The sequence below is a fragment of the Colobus angolensis genome, unplaced genomic scaffold, assembly GCF_000951035.1.
Source record: "Colobus angolensis palliatus isolate OR3802 unplaced genomic scaffold, Cang.pa_1.0 Scaffold344, whole genome shotgun sequence".
Lineage (NCBI taxonomy): Eukaryota > Metazoa > Chordata > Mammalia > Primates > Cercopithecidae > Colobus > Colobus angolensis.
Window position 1 is genome coordinate 2103070 of NW_012116755.1, and position 20110 is coordinate 2123179.

The window sequence follows — 20110 nt, forward strand, 5'->3', positions numbered from 1 at the left end:
TGTTGCCCAGGCTGGGGTGCAATGGCTTGATCTCAGCTCACCGCAACCTCTACCTCTTGGGTTCAAGTGATTCTCCTGCCTCAGCCTCCTGAGTAGCTAGGACTACAGGCGTGCCCTACCACGCCTGGCTGATTTTGTATTTTTAGTAGAGATGGGGTTTCACCACGTTGGTCAGGCTGGTCTTGAACTCCCGAGCTCAGGTGATCCGCCCGCCTTGGCCTCCCAAAGTGCTGGGATTACAGGCGTGAGCCACCGTGCCCAGCCTTACCATGCAGATTCTAAATATGTCCACTCAGAGACGCTGCCACTCATGGGCAGATTTCCTTTCCAGTCTTTTTTCTTTGAATTTCTTCTTTATATAGTTGAGATACACAATTTTTAAATCTTGCTTTTTTACTTTTCACATTATAACGTAAGGGTTTTCTTTTAAAATTAAAAGTATTGTTTTTCATATTATACATATCTCTAGAAAAATTTAATATAGAAATGTATAAAGTAAAGTGAAATTTCTCTCTACTACCATCTGTCACTGTACCTAATACTAGAAAGAAAATTTAAAATATTAAAGTATATGGAGTGGAAAGTGATGTTTCACTGTTATACTTCTACCAGTGTTAACCACTGTTTGGTTTTTTTCCCTTTTGCATATCAATGGTATCTGCAAATTACTGAAATGGAATTGTACTTTATAAATACACTTGTCAAGTTTGCTTTTTTCACTTATTAATGTATTTTCAGTATGGGTGAAGTAGTTCACACCTGTAATCCCAGAATTTTGGAGGGCCGAGATGGACTGATCACTTGAGCCCAGGAGTTGTTGACCAGCCTTAGACAACAGGGAGAAACCCTGTCTCTACAAAAAATGCAAAAATTAGGCAGTTGTGGTGGTGCACACCTGTAGTCCTATCTACTCAGGAGGCTGAGGTGGGAGGATTCCTTGAGCCTGGGAGGCTGAGGCTGCAGATTGCGCCCCTGCACTCCAGCCTGGGTGACAGAGTCAGGCTCCATCTCAAAAAAACCCCAAACATATATATGCTATCCTTCTGTAGTATAAGCATTTTCCAGTATCACTAAAACACTATTTAAACGACATTTTAAATAGCTATGTAACGTTTCATCATGTATATGTACTCTAGTTTATGTAACCATTCCTCTAGGGCTGCCAATTTGGATCTAAGTAAATATTTATTCACTTTTTAAAATTCTTTCCCAAAACTGTCTCAGATAACCTCACTGAGTCAGAGATAAACATTTTAAAGTTTCCCTTCCAGGGAGAGTTTATCATCTTACACTCTCAGCAGTAGCTTATGGAAATATGCAGTGACAACAATCACAAACTCTTAAAAAATCTTTGTTGATCTCATGGGTGAAAAAGCTCCTGTTTAATTTGTTTCTTAACACTAGAAGGTTCAGTGCTTCTGCTTATTCAGTGATCTTCCTCTGTGATTTTTGGAATAGAAGTGATCTTCGCCCTATTACACAAAACATTGATTTCCAACTCAGATTCCTTAGAACTTGCTAACCCCATTCCTGGAACCAGAGTGCTGTTTTGCTGTGTTCTCCATATACTGGATCAGAAGCCCAAGCTCTGAAGTCCTGCGCCGTTTCCTGGTGGCCCCCTCGCTCCCTCTAAGGACCCTGTCTGCAACTGCAGCCCCACCTCCTTTCCTCTCATCAGAAATGAGTTTACCCTGCCGGAGTTCCGAGAAGGAAACGGTGAAACTGGGGAGCTCCACAAATAAAGATTTGGACTTTGTTTGTGATCAGACAGTGTGTGAATAGTTTTGCTTTCTGGTTGAGCAGCTCCTCTTAGGTGGGCTGTCTTTTTTTTTTTTTTCCCCCAAGACGAAGTCTCATTCTGTCATACAGGCTGGAGTGCAATGGCACGATCTTAGCTCACTGCAGCCTCTGCCTCCCAGGTTCAAGCGATTCTCCTACCTCGGCCTCCCAAGTAGCTAGGATTATAGGCACACGCCACCATGCCAAGCTAACTTTTGTATTCTTAGTGGAGATGGGGTTTTGCCATGTTGGCCAGGCTGGTCTCGAACTCATGACCTCAAGGGGTCCACCTGCCTTAGCCTCCCAGAGTGCTGGGATCACAGGCGTGAGCCACCGCACCCAGCCAGGTGGGCTGTTTGTGTCCTCGTCACCTTGTTCCTGGGGAGGTACAGAGGGCAGCAGATCAGCTGTCACCTGGATAGGTGTCCGATGTGGGAAAGACATGGGAAAGATACTCTAATTAGTTCTCATTTTCTTTTCTAAAACTTCGAGTTCTCTGGAGTCCCTTTATAGAGAGGAAAGTTTAAGTAAAATAACAAATTAATGTCCATGGCTGTCAAGGGGGTTCTGCTGATGAACCCTGAGATCATCCAGCTGTAGGTAGACATTCTCGGTACCCCAGTTTAGAGAGTCAGAAAATACTGCGAATGTTCAAGGATGGGGACCTTCTAGAAGAGAGGGCAACAGTAACTTTGAGGGGAGGACAGGAGAGCAGCTTTGGAGACCTAAAGAGTTGTGGCCTTCTGTGTAAGTCCTATTGTCCCTTCCACGCACCCCCACCCACATTCCCCTACTCCATTAAACTGCGTTTCAGGTTATAAAAATAATGCATAATTATTGCAGGAAAAAACAGTAATTGAAAATCACCTATTTCTTACACTCCAAGATAATGACCTCAAATTTGGCGTACATCTTATGTGTATGAGTGTACACAGAATTCTGCCATCATATGTGTGTGTTCATAACTGTCACCCACATACTTGCATACTTCCTTTATAATATTTTAAGTATTTTTCCCTGTCAATAAATCTTTTTTTGAAAACAATCTTTTTATGGCTGCATAATATTCCAACATGTGGATGGGTCATCATTTAATAGGAGTTGGACATTTGATACTCATTTTTAGCAAGCTATTATAAATAAAGCTGAGATGATGATTTCCCTAGGATAAATTCCTGAAACAGAATTTTTGGGGAGAAAATATCTGAACTTTCTAAATTCCACTGACTTTTAATACCAAATTTCTCTCCTAAGAGCTTGTTTCAGCTTCTGCTATCCCTTGCAGAGTGTGAACAAGTACCTGTTTGTCTGTGTCGTTACTAACACTGCGGTTATCATTCTTTCTAAGCTTTGCTAGTCCCATAGGTAAAGCATAGGGTTTTTTGTTTTTGTTTGTTTGTTTGTTTGTTTGTTTTTGGAGGGACAGAGTCTCTTTCACCCAGGCTGGAGTGCACAGGTGTGATCTCAGCTCACTGCAACCTCAATCTCTAGGCACAAGTGATCCTCCTAGCTCAGCCTCCTAAGTAGCTAGGACTACAGGCATGCCCCACTACAGCTAGCTAATTTTTTTTTATTATTATTATTCGTAGAGATGAGATCTTGCTCTGTTGCCTAGGCTGGTCTTGAGCTCCTAGGTTCAAATGATCCTCGCACCTTGGCCTCCCAAAGTGTTGGAATTACAGGTGTGAGCCACTGTGCCTGGCAGCAATATCTTTTAAATCATGAGGAAAGCTAAAGATTTTATTTTATAGTTATTGATCATTTATACTTCTTTTGTGGTTTGTCTGCCTATTCTTTACCCATTTTTTATATGGGAATGTTACCTGAGTTATTGTCATAGTAGAGTTAAATCCTTTTCTGTCATATGGTATAGATGTTTGCTGTAGTTTGTTATTGCCTTTTGGTTTATGGTGTTTCACGAAAATATGTGTGTGTGTGTGTGTGTGTGTGTGTGTGTGTGTAAAACCTACTGGAAGGAACTATAGGAAATAATCCTTATTTACCTATCACCCAGAATGCACAGACATTTTTACAGTGTAGTTTTGGTTTGGTATTTTTTATAAAGGAAATTAAATATTATATAAAAATTGTGTGTGTATTTTAAAACCTACTGGAAAGTACTATAGGAAATAATCCTTATTTACCTATCACCCAGAATGCACAGACATTTTTACATTGTAGCTTTGGTTCTGTATTTTTATAAAGGAAATAAAATGTTATATAAAAATTGGAATCATCTTGATTCCTTTTCCCATCCTCTCCCTTCCTTCCCTAGGGCAGCTGCTATTATGAATTGAAATTTTCCTACTGTTACCATATATACGACTATCAATAAAAAACGTATAGTACTAGTTTGTGGCCGGACATGGTGGCTCACACCTGTATTTCCAGCACTTTGGGAGGCCAAGGTGAGTAGATCACTTGAAGTCAGGAGTTTGAGACCAGCCTGGCCACCATCTCTTTAGAGATGGCAAAACCCCATCTCTACTAAAAATACAAAAATTAGCCAGATGTGGTGGTGAGTGCCTGTAATCCCAGTTGCTCAGGAGGCTGAGGCAGGAGAATCACTTGATCCTGGGAGGCAGAGGTTGCAGTGAACCGAGATTGTGCCACTGTGCTCCAGCCTGGGTGACAGAACGAGACTCCATCTCAAAACAAAACAAAACAAAAAAACAGTACTAGTTTATGTATGTGTGTGCACGCTCAAACTTACACATATACGATCATTGGTGTATGTTCAGGCATTTTGCCTTATTTGCACTGGTGTTCAGTTCAATTAATAATGATATGCATAGATCTAGTCCTTTTATTTTGACTGCTGTCTGGTATCACATCCAGTAAATATAGCTCCAGTTTCTTTGTCTATTGATCAATTCTCGTATCTAGTGAACACTGAAGACGCTTGCAGTTTTTCCATAACAACATTGCGGTGAACATCCATACATGTCTGTCCTCATGCATATTTGGTTAATCTTCTCAAGGGGCAACCTTAGAAGTGTGTTGTGGATTATGTGGGTTTTCAGATCTATTGGCCCTTGACAAATTGTTCCCAAGTAGTCATCCCAGTGGATGACACTCCCACCAGTGTGAAAGGGCTCCTTTTGTCCCACACCTTCCAAGACATGCTATTAGATTTAGTAATTTTTGCCAATCTATGAAAGTGAGAGAGAATCTCATTGTGGTTCTAGTTTGCATTGTCCTGATTGTTGATAGGGTAGAGCATCTTCTTATTATAGATATTGGGGTTATGATTAATAATCCTGGTTATTGCCTAAGGTATAACAGGTTTTCTGTTCTATGCACTTTCTCTTCCTGCCCTTTGCTCATTTCCCCCATTGGGTTATTTATCTTTTTCTTATTGATTCATTGGTGTTCTTTGTGTCTTAGATACTAATAGCATTTTAATTTATTTTATTTATTTATTTTTGAGACAGAGTCTTGCTCTGTTGCCCAGTCTTGACTCACTGCAATCTCCATGTCCTGGGTTCAAATGATTCTCCTGCCTCAGACTCCCAAGTAGCTGAGACTGCAGGTGCATGGCACCATGCCTGGCTATTTTTTTTTTTTTTTTTTTTTGAGACAGAGTCTCCCTCTGTCACCCAGGCTGGAGTGCAGTGGCACGATCTCGGCTCACTACAACCTCCACCTCCTAGGTGCAGGCAATTCTCCTGCCTCAGCCTCCCGAGTAGCTGGGGTTACAGGTGCATGCCACCATGCCCAGCTAACTTTTTTGTATTTTTAGTAGAGGTGGGGTTTCACCATATTGGCCAGGCTGATCTTGAACTGCTGACCTCAGGTGATCCACCCGCCTCAGCCTCCCAAAGTGCTGGGATTATAGGCTTGAGCCACTGCGCCCAGCCAATTTTTGTATTTTTTGTAGAGACGAGGTTTCACCATGTTGGCCAGGCTAGTCCCAAACTCCTGATCTCAAGTGATCCTCCCGTGTCAGCCTCCCAAAATGCTGGGATTATAGGCATGGACCACTGTGCCCGGCCAGATACTAATACCATTTTATATGTGCTTTGGCCATCTTCTGATCCATGGCTTACTCTTCCTTTTTTCTTTAACTCAACATGTACTGCACTCTGTTAGAGTATTGCCAAGCTCTCCCCTCCAAGTATGACGCTGACTTAGCTATATCCTCAAGGAATGTAGCATATACTCAAAGTATTAAAAAGTCCTATAGGAACCAACAGGAGGGCCGGGGAAACATTCAGACAATACTAGATCTGGTAGCAATGACCACCACAGCAAAGAAGATGTATTAGTCCATTCTTGCATTTCTGTAAAGAAATGCCTGAGACTGGGTAATTTATAAAGAAAAGAGGCTCATGGTTCTGCAGGCTGTATAGGAAGCATATGCTAGCATCTGCTTGGCTTCTGGGGAGGCCTCAGGAAACTTACAATCGTGGCGGAAGGCAAAGGGGGAGCAAGCACCTCATGTAGCTGGAACAGGAGGAAGAGAGGGAGAGTGGGAGGTGCTGTACACTTTTAAACGACCAGATTTCATGAGAACTCACTATCACCACGACAGCACCAAGGGAGACGGTGCTAAACCATGAGAAACCACTCCATGATCCAATCACCTCCCACCAGACCCTACCTCCAGCATTGGAGATTACATTTCAACATGAGATTTGCGGGGGGACAAATATCTAAACTATATCAGAAGGATCTGGCCAGGTCTGAAGGAAAGGGCCATCCAGTTAAGCAAAGCACAGAGGCATGAAAGTGGGTGGTCAGCCAAGAGTCCTCATTTCTTTCCTAGCCTTAGTCTCTTGGCTCTTCAGCACCTCCGTTCCCGCCTCCATGTCTTACCTGCAGCCAGGACAGCTGAGCACTTCTGCCTCCTCCTTCTCCACGCTCTCCATGCGGCCTCAAGCCCTGTCCTGGGACCCTTGCCTCTGCCTCCCTGCTGGGGAGCAGGCTGGATTTTTCAGCATTTTCATCTTTTAAACCTTGCTTATGCTCTTTTTTCTTGTATAGAAGTTTACATTTTCGATGTCTATTGTTCAGTCAACCTTCATGTGATGTGCTTTTTATGTCTTATCTGCAAAATCATTCTCCATGCCAAAGTCAGACTTTCTTTTCTTATAATAAAAATAAATAAAATATCACAAAATAGAAAATTAAAAAGCTTGCAGTTTCTTTTTTTCTTTTTCTTTTATTTATTTATTTATTTATTTATTTTTGAGACGGAGTCTTGCTCTGTTACCAGGCTGTAATGCAGTGGCATGATCTCAGCTCACTGCAAACTCCATCTCCTGGGTTCAGGCGATTCGCCTGCCTCAGCCTCCCAAGTAGCTGGGATTATAGGGACTCACCACCACACCCAGCTAATTTTTGTATTTTTAGTAGAGGTGGGGTTTCATCATGTTGGTCAGGATGGTCTCCATCTCCTGACCTTGTGATCTGCCCACCTCGGCCTCCCAAAGTGCTGGGATTCCAGCCTGTAGTTTCTTATACTAGTTTCTGTTTTTTATACTTAGGGCTTTCATCCATCTGGAGGTTTTTGTATTTGTAGTTAAAGTTACTTCCTTTTTTATGCCTTTTCCGCTGCATTGATGCTTTCAGGATCCTCTGTGAGGTCTGAGGAGTATTCTTTGACAGTCTTGTCGCTATCTGCTCTGCGCTGCTTTGCCTCTTGTGGGCGTCACCAGGTGAGGGCAGCCAGTGTTTGTCTGGTGGGTTTCTCGGTATCTCGGGCACTGTTTGTGACGTTGGTGATTTTACTTTCATGTTGTGGACCCTGGCCCAAAGGGCTTGTTTAACTTTTTGCGGAGAGTTCATTCAGTTTCTGAAGACCCCACATTGCCTGTTGAGTATGTGTTGAGCCTGGCACTGGAAATGCCCTCAGATCTGTGAATACTGCCAAGTAGGGGATCCCGGGACACCCTAATGATGCCTCTGCCGACCTTGAGCTCACAGCCCCATTGTGTTTTCCATAAGAGATGAGAGGGACTGATAAAGGATGTTTGCCTGTGTTAGCCTTATGGAAGCAACAGTTCCTCCAAGGAATCAGGGTGCTTTGAACTTCTCCCACTCCTGCTTACTCGTTTTAGGTCAAGAGAAAACAAAAATATCCTTCCAACAATGTGTGTGTTCTACAGTTTAGGCGAGAAAAAGATAAGAAAATAATAGTTAACCAATGTATAGGACTCTCCTGATAGGCGGTCACAGTGGTCCTGAAGCATATGTCCAAGGTGACTATCCTAAATGCCTGTGGGAAACTGCATCTTCACGAGAGACTTGCCCAGACGCCCTCTTGTGTTGCCTCTGCTTTCCCGCCACCAAATGCTTTGCTGGTGTCTTTCCAAGCAGGGACGAGGTGCTGGAAGGTGAGTGTAGGATGACTTCCAAGTCAGCCCTTGAGTCTTTTTGCCAAATAGCACCTGCCAGGGCACCCTTCCTCCCGGCCTCAGCCTGCCTGCCTCTCACCGAGGGCCACGGCATCTTTTAGGAACTGGAAAGTGTCATTGACAGTTGGCGGTTTCTACGTGTTTATTTCTGCCTAAAGATTTTGCTTTTCACTTTTCACTTTTTCCACTGCATATTAAAATTTTTCTTTTTTGCCCTGTCTTTGTGTGTTTTTCCTTAGGCCGGAAGCTGAGAGGAAAAGCCTTTTATTTTGTCAACGGCAAAGTGTTTTGTGAAGAAGACTTCCTGGTGAGTGTGTCACCGAAGCCTCTCCTTGCATGTCCTGGCCACAGTCAGAGGGCAGGGGCCTGGGGGGACCCGGGCCAGCGCATAGGGAAGCTGCACTGCTGGAGAGAGGGGCCCTGCCTTTCCTTCTGTAGATGCATGGGGGTGGCCATGTTCCTGAGGCCAATGGCAAACCACATAGCCTTGTACTTTGAAGAAAGTGTGGGGTCACTTGGCCTATCCTCTTGCTGCTTTCTGCAGTTCTGCCTCTTCCACCATCCTGGACTCCTCCTCTTAGACCTCTGGACTGGGACCTGGGCTCTCTTGTTCTCATCCCACTCTCTCTGGGAATCTAGCTTCTCCCATGGACTGAAAGTTCATCCATATGCCAATGACTCCCAGACCTGAGCTCTAGCCCTGCCACACCTCTGAGGCCAGCTGCTGGCATCCCACTGGCCCCTGGACATGTCCCCTGGGCTGTGTCCCAGCCTCTCACATACCAGCCCCTCACCATACTTGTGTGGTCCTGATCTGTGAGAATTGCCTCCTAGGTTTGTCCTCAACTCCACCTCCTTGAATGCAGCCAGGCGTTGAACTCTGTGCTGCCATGTCTTCCACAGTTCTGCCTCCGTTCACACCTCCAGCGTGGCTCAGCCAGCCTAGCTTAATGGCCTCCACACCCCCGCATCAAGAGGCCTTATAGGGCATAAACCTGGCCTGCTTGGTCCCAGCATGTGTAGGGTAGAAAGCACGCTAGAAGCTCTCCAAGGTCTGGACTCCCCAGCTTCCCACACCTATGCAACCTCATGCCTTCATGCCTTTGCTTGGGCCATTTCTCCTGCTTGCAATGTCTTGCCCCTTTATTTTCCCAGAGCCTTCCAACAGCCTTCCTGTCCCTCCTGCTCCCACAATGGAGGAGCTCCTCTGTGCTGCCTCCACGCCCGGGACCTGCCCTGGCAGGGCTGTGGACTGTTAGCCCTGAGCATTATGTCTGTTTACAAGTCTCTCCTCCATTGACTGAAAGCTCCCAGGGCGGAAAGAACATGTGTCTTCACCTTCACACCTGCAGATTCTAACACGATGCCATGCAGAGTGGGTGCTTGATAGATGGTGGTTGAAATGACCCTGTCATCTCAGGGATGAGGAATGTGAGATGCAGAGATGGGCTCAGGGCCAGCTTCTCCCTGCCTTCCCTTGGAGAAAAGCTCTATTTGGTTTTCACTGAAAAGTTGATTCATTATGACTGCTGTTGGCCAGAAACAGACAAGCAAACCCAAACGGGCTTAAGTAAAAAGGAAATTATTCCAGCAGTGCCTCAGGAGTCATTTTCTCCACAGTTTTTGGCCCTGTGTCTCAGTGGTAGCTTCAGTCTCAGGTCCTGTGTGATGGCCAGATGTTGGCAGGACCCCAGAGTTTACATTCTCTCAGTTTCACATCCAGCGGGCAAGAGTGCCAGTCCCTCCTTCGGAATCCTCAACAGACATCTCCTGGAGTCTCATTGGCTCTTACTGGGCCACATGCCCACCCTTGGAAAAACTATCAGTGCTGGAGGAATGCAAGGTTCTGAGGGACCAGGTCTGTCAATGCCCTGCCTGGGCCCTGGCGTGGAGCCAGCCCACATGGTGATGGGAGCCACATGATGTGGGGCTGGGGGCTGGATCCCAAATGAAAATAAAGAACTATTACCCCCAGAATGGGGCGTAGGTGCCAGACAACAGAAACCTCCACCACATGGTGTAGAGTTGCAGAAAGTTTCCCTTTTTCGTTTTTCCCACCTTCCTTTCATTAGGTTTCCCCCAGTTAAGTTGTGTTTGTTATACCCAAACTTCTAGTCTAGTGTGTAGCATCTAGTATGTTTTTTGAAGAGAGTACCTCATGTCTTTCAAGACTCTGTGTGTGTATGTGTTTAGGTAAGATAAGGTAAGGTAAAGTAGGTAATTATCAAGTTTCTTTGAAGCTAACTATAAAAGGTATTAACCAGAACCAGAGTTGAATTTGATTCCTGTCCTTACCCTTTGTTGGCTGTGTGACCTTGAAAAGGTCACTTAACCTCTCTGAGCTGTCCTCTGCTTCTATTTGAGGATTCTGGGTAATAATGTAGACCTTGCAGAATTGTCGTAAGCATTAGAGTGGTGGTTTGAGAATGCATCAGAATCCCCTGAAAGTCTTGTGAAAACACAGATTGCCAGAACCCAACCCCCCCCCCCCCCCCGGAGTTTCCAAATCAGTAGGTCTGGAGTGGAGCCCAAGGATTTGCATTTTTTACAAGCTTTCAAGTGATGCCAGGGAACTGCTCTTTGAGAACTACTGAGATGGGATTAAAGCATCTCTGTATACAGTCCCTTACATATAGCCTGGCATGCTGTGGGTGCCCAGACACAGTCATTGTTAGAGTGAGTGGTACTAGTAATTGTGATGGCTTTTGTGGCAGAGAATATTCTGTGACTCAGCCCACAGCTGTGTTGTACTTGGGCAATGACAGAATTCTGCACAGAGTGACACATCTTTCTGAGAAATTCCTTATAATCCTCTTGGCTCGTGGGGAGGTGGCTGATTTGTCTTCCCAGTCTGGGTTTAACTTTCTTTTCTTTTTCTTCTGCAGTACTCTGGTTTCCAGCAGTCGGCTGACAGGTGTTTTCTTTGTGGACATCTGATCATGGACATGGTGAGTAGGTCAGCCAAAGAGGAGAACAGCATCTCAGGTGGAGGAGGTGGTGTTTAGAGAAAAAAGATATTGATAATTGAGGACAGTGTTTCTTATCTTGATTTGTGGTTACGGCTGGACACAGTGGCTCACGCCTTAATCCCAGCACTTTGGGAGACTGAGGCGGGCGGATCAGGAGGTCAGGAGTTTGAGACCAGCCTGGCCAATATGGTGAAACCTTGTCTCTACTAAAAATACAAAAATTATCCGGGAGTGGTGGTGTGTGCCTGTAGTCCCAGTTACTTGAGAGGCCGAGGCGGGAGAATTGCTTGAACCCGGAAGGCAGAGGTTGCAGTGAGCTGAGATCGTGCCACTGCATTCCAGCCTGGACAACAGAGTGAGACTCCATCTCAAAAAAAAAAAAAAAGACGTCCCTATAAAGTGCAGCTTGCTTGATCTAATGGAACCCACATTGCTGGCTTTTATTGGAATTAACATCTTCAACCATCTAGAGCACACGATGTCATGTTTCCGGTAATGCTTTCTCCTCCTCTGGGCTGTTTGAATCACACTGGCCTCCCTCTGGCTTCTCTGTGATCCTTGTGGCATCCAGGTGAGATGCTAAATACGGTCGGTTTTCACTGCAGAAATCTCAGCTACCTTGGAGTCAAATGGAGAAAGCCAGAGGAGCAAAGTTTTTCTCCCTGTGTTGTGCCCAGCTCACACCATTACTAAGATGAGTTTTTTGGGCCTGTCATTTAGTTCTGAGACAGCAGAGCAAGGACCAGGTTTTATACATTCCATTCCTTGCTCAGTCACTGGCTCTCTGAGGTTATCTTGGGTTTCAGGTCTTCAGTGGAGACAGTTTTTCCCTAGAGGGTTAGGTTATGAGGTTAATGAATACAAGGTCAAATTGTTCACCATTGTAAATCAGCCTTTAAGAAGTTCTTTAACATACTGAATAGAGGAAGTGATTATATAACATACTTTTAGTTGGAAAGAGTTAAATCCCTCTCTATGCTGACTCATTAATTTCATTCTGGAGAAGATAATTTCTAATCATTAGTATTTTAAATTTTACCTTTTTATTGAGAAGTAACTCAGAGTAAAAGATACAAATCTTTTTTCTTTTTTTTTTTTCTTTTGAGACGGAGTCTCGCTCTGTCGCCCGGGCTGGGGCTGGAGTGCAGTGGCCGGATCTCAGCTCACTGCAAGCTCCGCCTCCCGGATTCACGCCATTCTCCTGCCTCAGCCTCCCGTGTAGCTGGGACTACAGGCGCCCGCCACCTCGCCCGGCTAGTTTTTTGTATTTTTTTTTTAGTAGAGACGGGGTTTGCCAGGATGGTCTCGATCTCCTGACCTCGTGATCCGCCCGTCTCGGCCTCCCAAAGTGCTGGGATTACAGGCTTGAGCCACCGCGCCCAGCCAAAGATACAAATCTTAAGTGTACCTCTGAACGAGTTTTCACATGTGCATATACCCCTGTAACCACCACCCAGATCAAGGTGTAGAACACTTCCCAAACTCCAGAAAGTTCCTTCTTGTCTCTTCCCACTCAAGACCCCACTCCTACAAAGGCAACCACTATTCCAACTTCTATTGCCAGAAATTCATTTTGCTGGTTTTGGAACTTCATATAAATAGAAACTTATAGTATAGATGCTTTCAGGTCTTATTACATATGTTTTTGAGCTTCATCCATACTGTTACCTGTGTTGGTAGTTCATTGATTTGTATTGCTAAGTGAAATTCCGTTGTATGGATATAGCACAATTTAGTTCTCCATCTCATGTTGATGGGGATTTGGTGGTTTCTAGTTTTTTGCTATTTATGCATGAAGCTGCTGTGAACACTCTTGTGCATGTCTTTGATGGACATAAACATTCATTTCTGCTGGTTATATGCTAGCATTTATAAAACATCAGTGACCCAGAGCCCTCCCTATTTATGGTGAATATCTGCTATCACCGAGGCTTGGACAGACCTCAGCAGAGGTCTTAGTCCTGTTAGAGCCGTGTCCTCTTTAGTAGCCAAGACTTCCCTGGGAAACGTGGCCCTTCCGCCATGCTCACAGTGGAAGGTAGGCAGAAGCTGCATATGCTTACCTCTCCTTCCCGGGTATCTTCTAGACTCTGTAGGGTTCTATTTCTTTAGCAGAATTTGACTTTGTTGTTGTTTTTTTTTTTTTTTTTTTTGAGACGGAGTCTCGCTCTGTCGCCCAGGCTGGAATGCAGTGGCCGGATCTCGGCTCACTGCAAGCTCCGCTTCCCGGGTTTACGCCATTCTCCTGCCTCAGCCTCCCGAGTAGCTGGGACTACAGTCGCCCGCCAGCTTGCCCGGCTAGGTTTTTTTGTATTTTTTAGTAGAGACGGAGTTTCACCGTATTAGCCAGGATGGTCTCGATCTCCTGACCTTGTGATCCGCCCGTCTCGGCCTCCCAAAGTGCTGGAATTACAGGCTTGAGCCACCGCGCCCGGCCTGACTTTGTTTTTAGTGTCCTGACAAACCTAGTGCATATGAAGTCAACATGGTCCGAATTTATAAGTACAATTATACCCTGTTCTTAGTTCTAGTAATCCTAAGACTTCTTTGGATAACCTCAGGATATGTCATTTATCTATTGCTGCATGACAAACTACCCTCAAACTTTATAGTTTAAAACAACAGTGATTTCTTATTTATCATCAAGCTTCACGCTGTGGGTCAGGATTTAGGTCAGGGTTCAGCAGGCCAATTCTTCTGCTCTGTGTGGCATTGACTGGGGTCTCTTACTTGACTTTGTTCAGCTGGTAGCACAGTTGAACTGGAACATCCAAGATGACCTCTCACCCTCCAGGCCCCTCTCTAATCATTTAGTAGTCTAGTTCAGACTTCCTTACAGCAAGAGATAGGAAGTCGAAGCTACCAGTCTTCTTAAGCCTTTGACTCAGAAATCTCAGAACATTGTTTCTTCTACTTTCTGTTAATTAAAGAAAGTCACAAAGCCAGTTCTGATTCAAGGGGAGGAGGAAATAGTCTCCATCTCTTGATGTGAGATCTCTACCATATGGGATAGTATGAAGTTGAACCTTCAGTCTTTCGGGTCTTCTCTAGACTTGAAAACTTGTAGTGAATGTCTAGACAGAACCCCAGCTGTCTAACTCTTTGTGTAAATTGTCTCTCTGTGTACCCTTTTGTTAATAGAGGGGTACATTCTGGGCTTGCAGGTTAGAACCAGGCATAGTCTCACATAAAAAAAGTATTACAGCTAGTCACAATGCAGCAAAATGGCATCTTTTTCCAATCTTAGTTTAGGCACAATGTAGATTAAATTAATTTAAGGATCTCTTTCTGCCAAGACAGCATTCATCTTGGGGAAAATTCATTCCAAGGTCCAAATTACCAAATGGGTTTTGGAAGCCCAGCCAGTTGTTCTTCCTGTTTTGCCTTACTGCAGATTGAGAGGGCCCTCAAAGGGTAGTGAAACCCAAGAGGGAATGAGGAAGCCTGAAAGCTGAGCATTCAGAGGAAAGCTGGAATAGAACAACGCCCTCCTCTTGCCTTCCTGGCTGGAGCTTGTGCAATGTGGAGTTATCCGCCTGAGGCTTCCAGGGGAAGGAGCTGGAACACAGCATCTCTTTCCCCCCAGGTCTCACACTGTACTGACAAGTCTTCCCTAAATCCAAAATCCTCTTTCTTCAGCCTGTTTGAAGGCTTTCTATGTGGCTCTCACTGCTGGATGCTGATGACCGTTCTGTACATTCTTCGCAGATGCATGTTTTGGTGTGACCTTGCTCATGTTGATTCTGTAGTTCAGTTGTTTTTGCTAAGTTTCATGACACAGGTAATTGCAGAAATGAATCTCCTAGAAGTCAGTGAAGATGCTTTCAACTGCAAATTATAGAAGAAACCCAGACTCAATTCGAGCTAAACCAATGATCCTCCAACTTTAATATATATCAGAATCACCCTATTAAAATACCAACTGCTGAGGCTTACCCCCAGAGTTTCTGATTCAAGAAATCTGGGATGGGGTCCAAGAATGTGCATTATTAACAAGTTTCCAGATGAGGCTAATGCTGAAGGTCCAGGGGCCACACTTCGAGGACCACTGACTTCATAGGAATGATATTTTATCTCACCTAAAAAGAGGCTTGGAAGTATGCGGTTCCATGATGAGTTAATTCAGTTACTTATGGACCTCACCAAGGATGTTCTTTCCATCTCTTCTCTTTCCTGCTGTCCATGTCTTGGATCTGTCCTGGTTTCAGGTTGGCTCTGGCAGTTCCAGGTATCCCATCCAGATCCAGATTAAATGACACTGAGAGGAAGAAGTTTGTGGGGCTTTCCCTCTATTGCATTTCAAAACAACAACAGAGAAACTTTACTTATTACACTTGGATTTGAGGTCATCGAGTTGAGTCAGAACTTCTAAATTATCATGCTCCAGAGTCAAAGCTGCAAGAAGGGGCACCCAAGAGGCAGAAGTGAAGGGGATCCTTTTGAGCTCTGCCATTTCCACATGGAATTTCTTTCCATTTTTCCAAGTACTTGCTGCTTCCCAAATCTGGGAAGGATGGATCCTTCTCTGGCCCTGCTTTGCATCGTTTCCCACTTCTCCATGGTGGATTTTGGCCCTGGGATTGGCCCATCCCTCCCTTAGCATCTCTTTCATATAAAGAACTGTGCAAGAGTTTCCTGCCCTGGGTGAGGGTTGGAAAGGAGCCCTCTTTCCCTCCCAGCTCAGAGACCCTGTGAGAGGCTGCAGGAAAAAGATTCTTAGGTGGTCTCTTCTGTGTATTCATCTAAACAGATTTGCCTTTCCCACCCCATCACCTCTTGCTCTTCTCCTAGGTGAAACTCGGGGGTAAGTGTACTCCGTGTGTGACTGCTCATGTAATCCTTAGGACTGATGTATTTCTCTCCCCTTCCACCATTCCATCCTTCCCTATAATCCCCACTGAGTCTTGGCCTCTCCTCCAGATCCTGCAAGCCCTGGGGAAGTCCTACCACCCCGGCTGTTTCCGCTGTGTCGTCTGTAATGAGTGTCTGGATGGGGTGCCCTTCACCGTGGACTCAGAGAACAAGATCTACTGTGTCCGAGATTACCACAAGTAAGAAGGGACGGGAGCAGACAGGACCCATTCGTGTAGGCCAAGCTGATCTCAGCAGAGTGAGCGGTGGAAACCGACAGAACTGTGTTTGCCAGCTGCCCTTAGATCACAGTCCAGCAAAGGCTTAATGGTTTTGAGGGGTGCAGTAGGGATCTTGGGAGGTTGGTCAATGCCGGCATTGACAGGAATGGGTTAAAGAATCATGTTTAGTGTAAAAAAAAAACCAGAGCACAAAAAACTAATAATCGTATTCCTGGCTAGGCCTCGGGAGGAATCCACCAAGCCCTGTGGCTTCAGCATTACCTAACTTCACAAGGCCCCTATGCAGTGCTGGTTCCCACCACTCTTGGTTTGCCTGGGCCTGTGCTAGGCACCATGAGGGGTGTAAACAAATAGGTTAGTGCTGTCCCCAGAAGAGTGAGAGGCAGCCAGTGTCCTCACTGCAGCTGGGGAACAAATACTAAGGCATATTCCACAAAGTGAGCCAGGTTCCAGACATTCTATGAGGGAGGAGAGCAAAGGGCAGGAGGCAGCATGGAGGAAGGCTCTATGTGGATTCCAAGTGCGAGTCTGTCTCTGGGCTTTGCTCCCAGAAACAACACAGTGTGCATTTACTGCTGCTTTGTTTCTCCCCGCAGGGTGCTGGCCCCCAAGTGTGCAGCCTGTGGGCTTCCCATCCTTCCACCTGAGGTAAGATGCCTTTCCAGACATGCTCCCAGGGGCTTCTAAGACGTGAATATCTCCCAGGGCTCATTTACAAGATTCATGTCCTGTCCTTACATCTTTTAAGGTATCCTTTAAAAAATCTCAACTCTGGCCTGGTGCAGTGGCTCACGCCTGTAATCCCACCACTTTAGGAGGCCCAGGCAGGCAGGAAAATTGCTTGAGGCCTAGAGTTTAAGAACAGCCTGGGCAACATAGCAAGACCTCATCTCTACAGAAAATTGTTAAAAATTAGCCAGGCGTGGTGGCATGTGCCTGTAGTCCTAGCTGCTTGAGCCCAAGAGTTTGAGACTGCAGTGAGCTATGACGGTGCTACTGCATTCCAGCAAGACCTTGTCTCCAAAGAAAAAAACAAAAAAACCTCACCTTTGAGAGAAGTCGCGTCCTCACCCTTCCTTGTTGACTGGCTTCCCCACCCCAGTACCCTTCTTGTGCTGGTTTGTCCCCATGATCAGGTCAAACTCCCTTACTTGATACTAATTCTTAGATTAGCACATGAGCAGAAAGACTTGTCTTTTATTCATTTTTTAAAATAAGTGTCCACGTAGGTCTTTCTTTCAGTGTTGACTCCAACATTCCAGAAGGAAGGGCTCCTGTCCCTCCCACTTTCCCTCTCATCAGCTTAAATGTATTCTTTTTCCAACAAGTACTCCTGATGACCTTCTCCTCCCAAGGCCACCTACTTGTTACCCCAAAACCCTCTTCCCTGGGCCCCACCCTGTGGTACATCAAGCCCAACAGGCCCCTAACAGGTCTCTCCAGCGTGTTCTTGCTTCTCTTTGGTCCCAGGGCTCAGATGAGACCATCCGTGTCGTGTCCATGGACAGAGACTACCATGTGGAGTGTTACCACTGTGAGGTAGGCCCCTCCCCACCCAGCCCCCAGAGCCCATTGTAGACATCCAAGAGAAGAGCATCCTGCATTGACTGGGGCAAGAGGCGGTCAACAAGATTCTGGCAAGGTTCAGCCCTCTAGAACTTCTGTAGGAAATGGAGTGAAGGCTGGTTCTTAGGGTAGACAGGAGAAAATGGAAATGCTCAAGGTATAAAGGTCTTTCTTTTGCACATTCAGAACTATCAAGTCCTGCAACTGTCGGAGCTACTATCCCTGAAGCTGCAGAGCTAGGAGGGTGGTGGAGAGCATGGGTTTCAGGTCCTGTCTGGGGGCCACATTTGTCAGGCAGGTGTGCGATTTGGGGAAGGGACACCCTCCCCTCCAGCTTGTAGGCTGTTCTGTCTGCCAGAAGCCCGTTTCTCAGCCAAGCCCTGGAAATCAGGAAGCCCCTCCTGGAAACAGGCATGTCAGCTGGTGGTGTGAAGGCAAGTGGGGTCCGCTTGCCCCTTCCTGCCCTGTGTCCCAACCCAGGATGAAGAAGCACTAGTACCTGATGACTGTTAGGAAAGCTAGGGATCGCCCCTCACCAGCCCCTGTGAAGGGTGACCATGAAATTTCAGCCACAATTAAGTGAATTCACCCATGGAAGGAGATGAGATTCATTTGGTGACCTTGTGAGTAGAGAACGAGGGTGTCCTTCATATAGACTTGTCCCACTGCCAACACTGAAGAAATGGGTGGGAATCATTGCTTCGGGACCCCAGGTGCCCCAGTTCACTGCAGGAGAAAAAGGTGAGGACATTTGCTCAACAGTCCTCTCCACATTTTCTAGACCAGTGCTATCCAAAAGAAATATAAGGGGCCGGGCGCGATGGCTCACACTTGTAATCCCAGCACTTTGGGAGGCCAAGGCTGGCAGATCACTTGAGGTCAGGAGTTCGAGACCAGCCTGGCCAACATGGCAAAATCCCATCTCTACTAAAAATACAAAAATTAGTGGGCAAAATCCCATCTCTACTAAAAATACAAAAATTAGTGGGCATGGTGGCACACACCTGTAGTCCCAGCTACTCGGGAAGCTGAGACAGGAGAATTGCTTGAACCCAGGAGGTGGAGGTTGCAGTGACCTGAGATTGTGCTACTGCACTCTAGCCTGGGCGACAGAGTGAGACTCCATCTCAAAAAAAGAAAGAAATATGAGAGCAGCAAATTAAAGTCATGGTATCATTTTAAGTTTTCTGGTAGCCACAATTAAAAAGTTAAAAGAAACAGGTGAGATTAGTTATTTTATTCAGTTCAAAATATCCAGCCAGGCATGGGCCCATGCCTGTAATCTTAGCACTTTGGAAGACCGAGGCAGGGGGATCACTTGAGCCCAGGAGTTTGAGAACAGCATGGGCAACACAGTGAGACTCCTATCTCTACTAAAAATACAAAAATTAGCCAGGCATGCTGTGCCTATAGTCTCAGCTACTTAGGAAGCTAGGATCACATCACCTCACTCTCCTCTGGGTGACAGAGCAAGACCCTGTCTTAAAAAAATAAAAAACCAAGGACCAGGCGCTGTGGCTCACGCCTGTAATCCCAGCACTTTGGGAGGCTGAGGTGAACAGATCACGAGGCCAGGAGATCGAGACCATCCTCGCTAATACGGTGAAACCCCATCTCTACTAAAAATACAAAAAATTAGCTGGGCGTGGTGGCAGGCGCCTGTAATCCCAGCTACTTGGGAGGCTGAAGTAGGAGAATGGTGTGAACCCAGGAGGCGGAGGTTGCAGTGGAGCTGAGATCACGCCACTGCACTCCAGCCTGGGTGACAGAGTGAGACTCCATCTCAAAAATAAATAAATAAATAAAAATTAAAAATAAATAAAAATCTCACTGGACGTGGTGGCTCACACCTGTAATCCCAACACTTTGGGAGGCCGAGGCAGGCAGATCAGTTGAGGTCAGGAGTTCAAGACCAGCCTGGCCAACATGGTGAAACTCTGTCTCTGCTAAAAATACAAAAATTAGCCAGATATGGAGGTGCGTGCATAATCCCAGCTACTTGGGAGACTGAGGCAGGAGAATTGCTTGAACCCGGGAGGTGGATGTTGCAGTGAGCTGAGATCGCACCACTGTACTACAGCCTAGGAGACAGAGGGAGACTGTCTCAAAAAAGAAAAAAAAAAATCCAAATATTATCTTTTAAACATGTAATCAATATAAAAAAATTACCCATGAGATTTTTTTTGTAACTCCACAATTTATTTCTTCTAAAAAAAATAGGAGGCCGGGCGCGGTGGCTCAAGCCTGTAATCCCAGCACTTTGGGAGGCCGAGAAGGGCGGATCACGAGGTCGGGAGATCGAGACCATCCTGGCTAACCCGGTGAAACCCCGTCTCTACTGAAA

At 45.7% G+C, this 20110-nt stretch overlaps 1 protein-coding gene across 1 annotated transcript in view; it reads left to right on the top strand.

The window, feature by feature from the left end:
* Window positions 1–20110, top strand: part of LIMD1 (LIM domains containing 1) — a 90253-nt gene that overhangs the window by 65605 nt on the left and 4538 nt on the right. The window contains exons 3-7 of the mRNA XM_011952655.1: window positions 8378–8445; window positions 11024–11086; window positions 16028–16158; window positions 16797–16848; window positions 17671–17739. Coding sequence (XP_011808045.1) covers window positions 8378–8445; window positions 11024–11086; window positions 16028–16158; window positions 16797–16848; window positions 17671–17739 — 383 coding nt within the window. The remainder of the gene's footprint in view (window positions 1–8377; window positions 8446–11023; window positions 11087–16027; window positions 16159–16796; window positions 16849–17670; window positions 17740–20110) is intronic.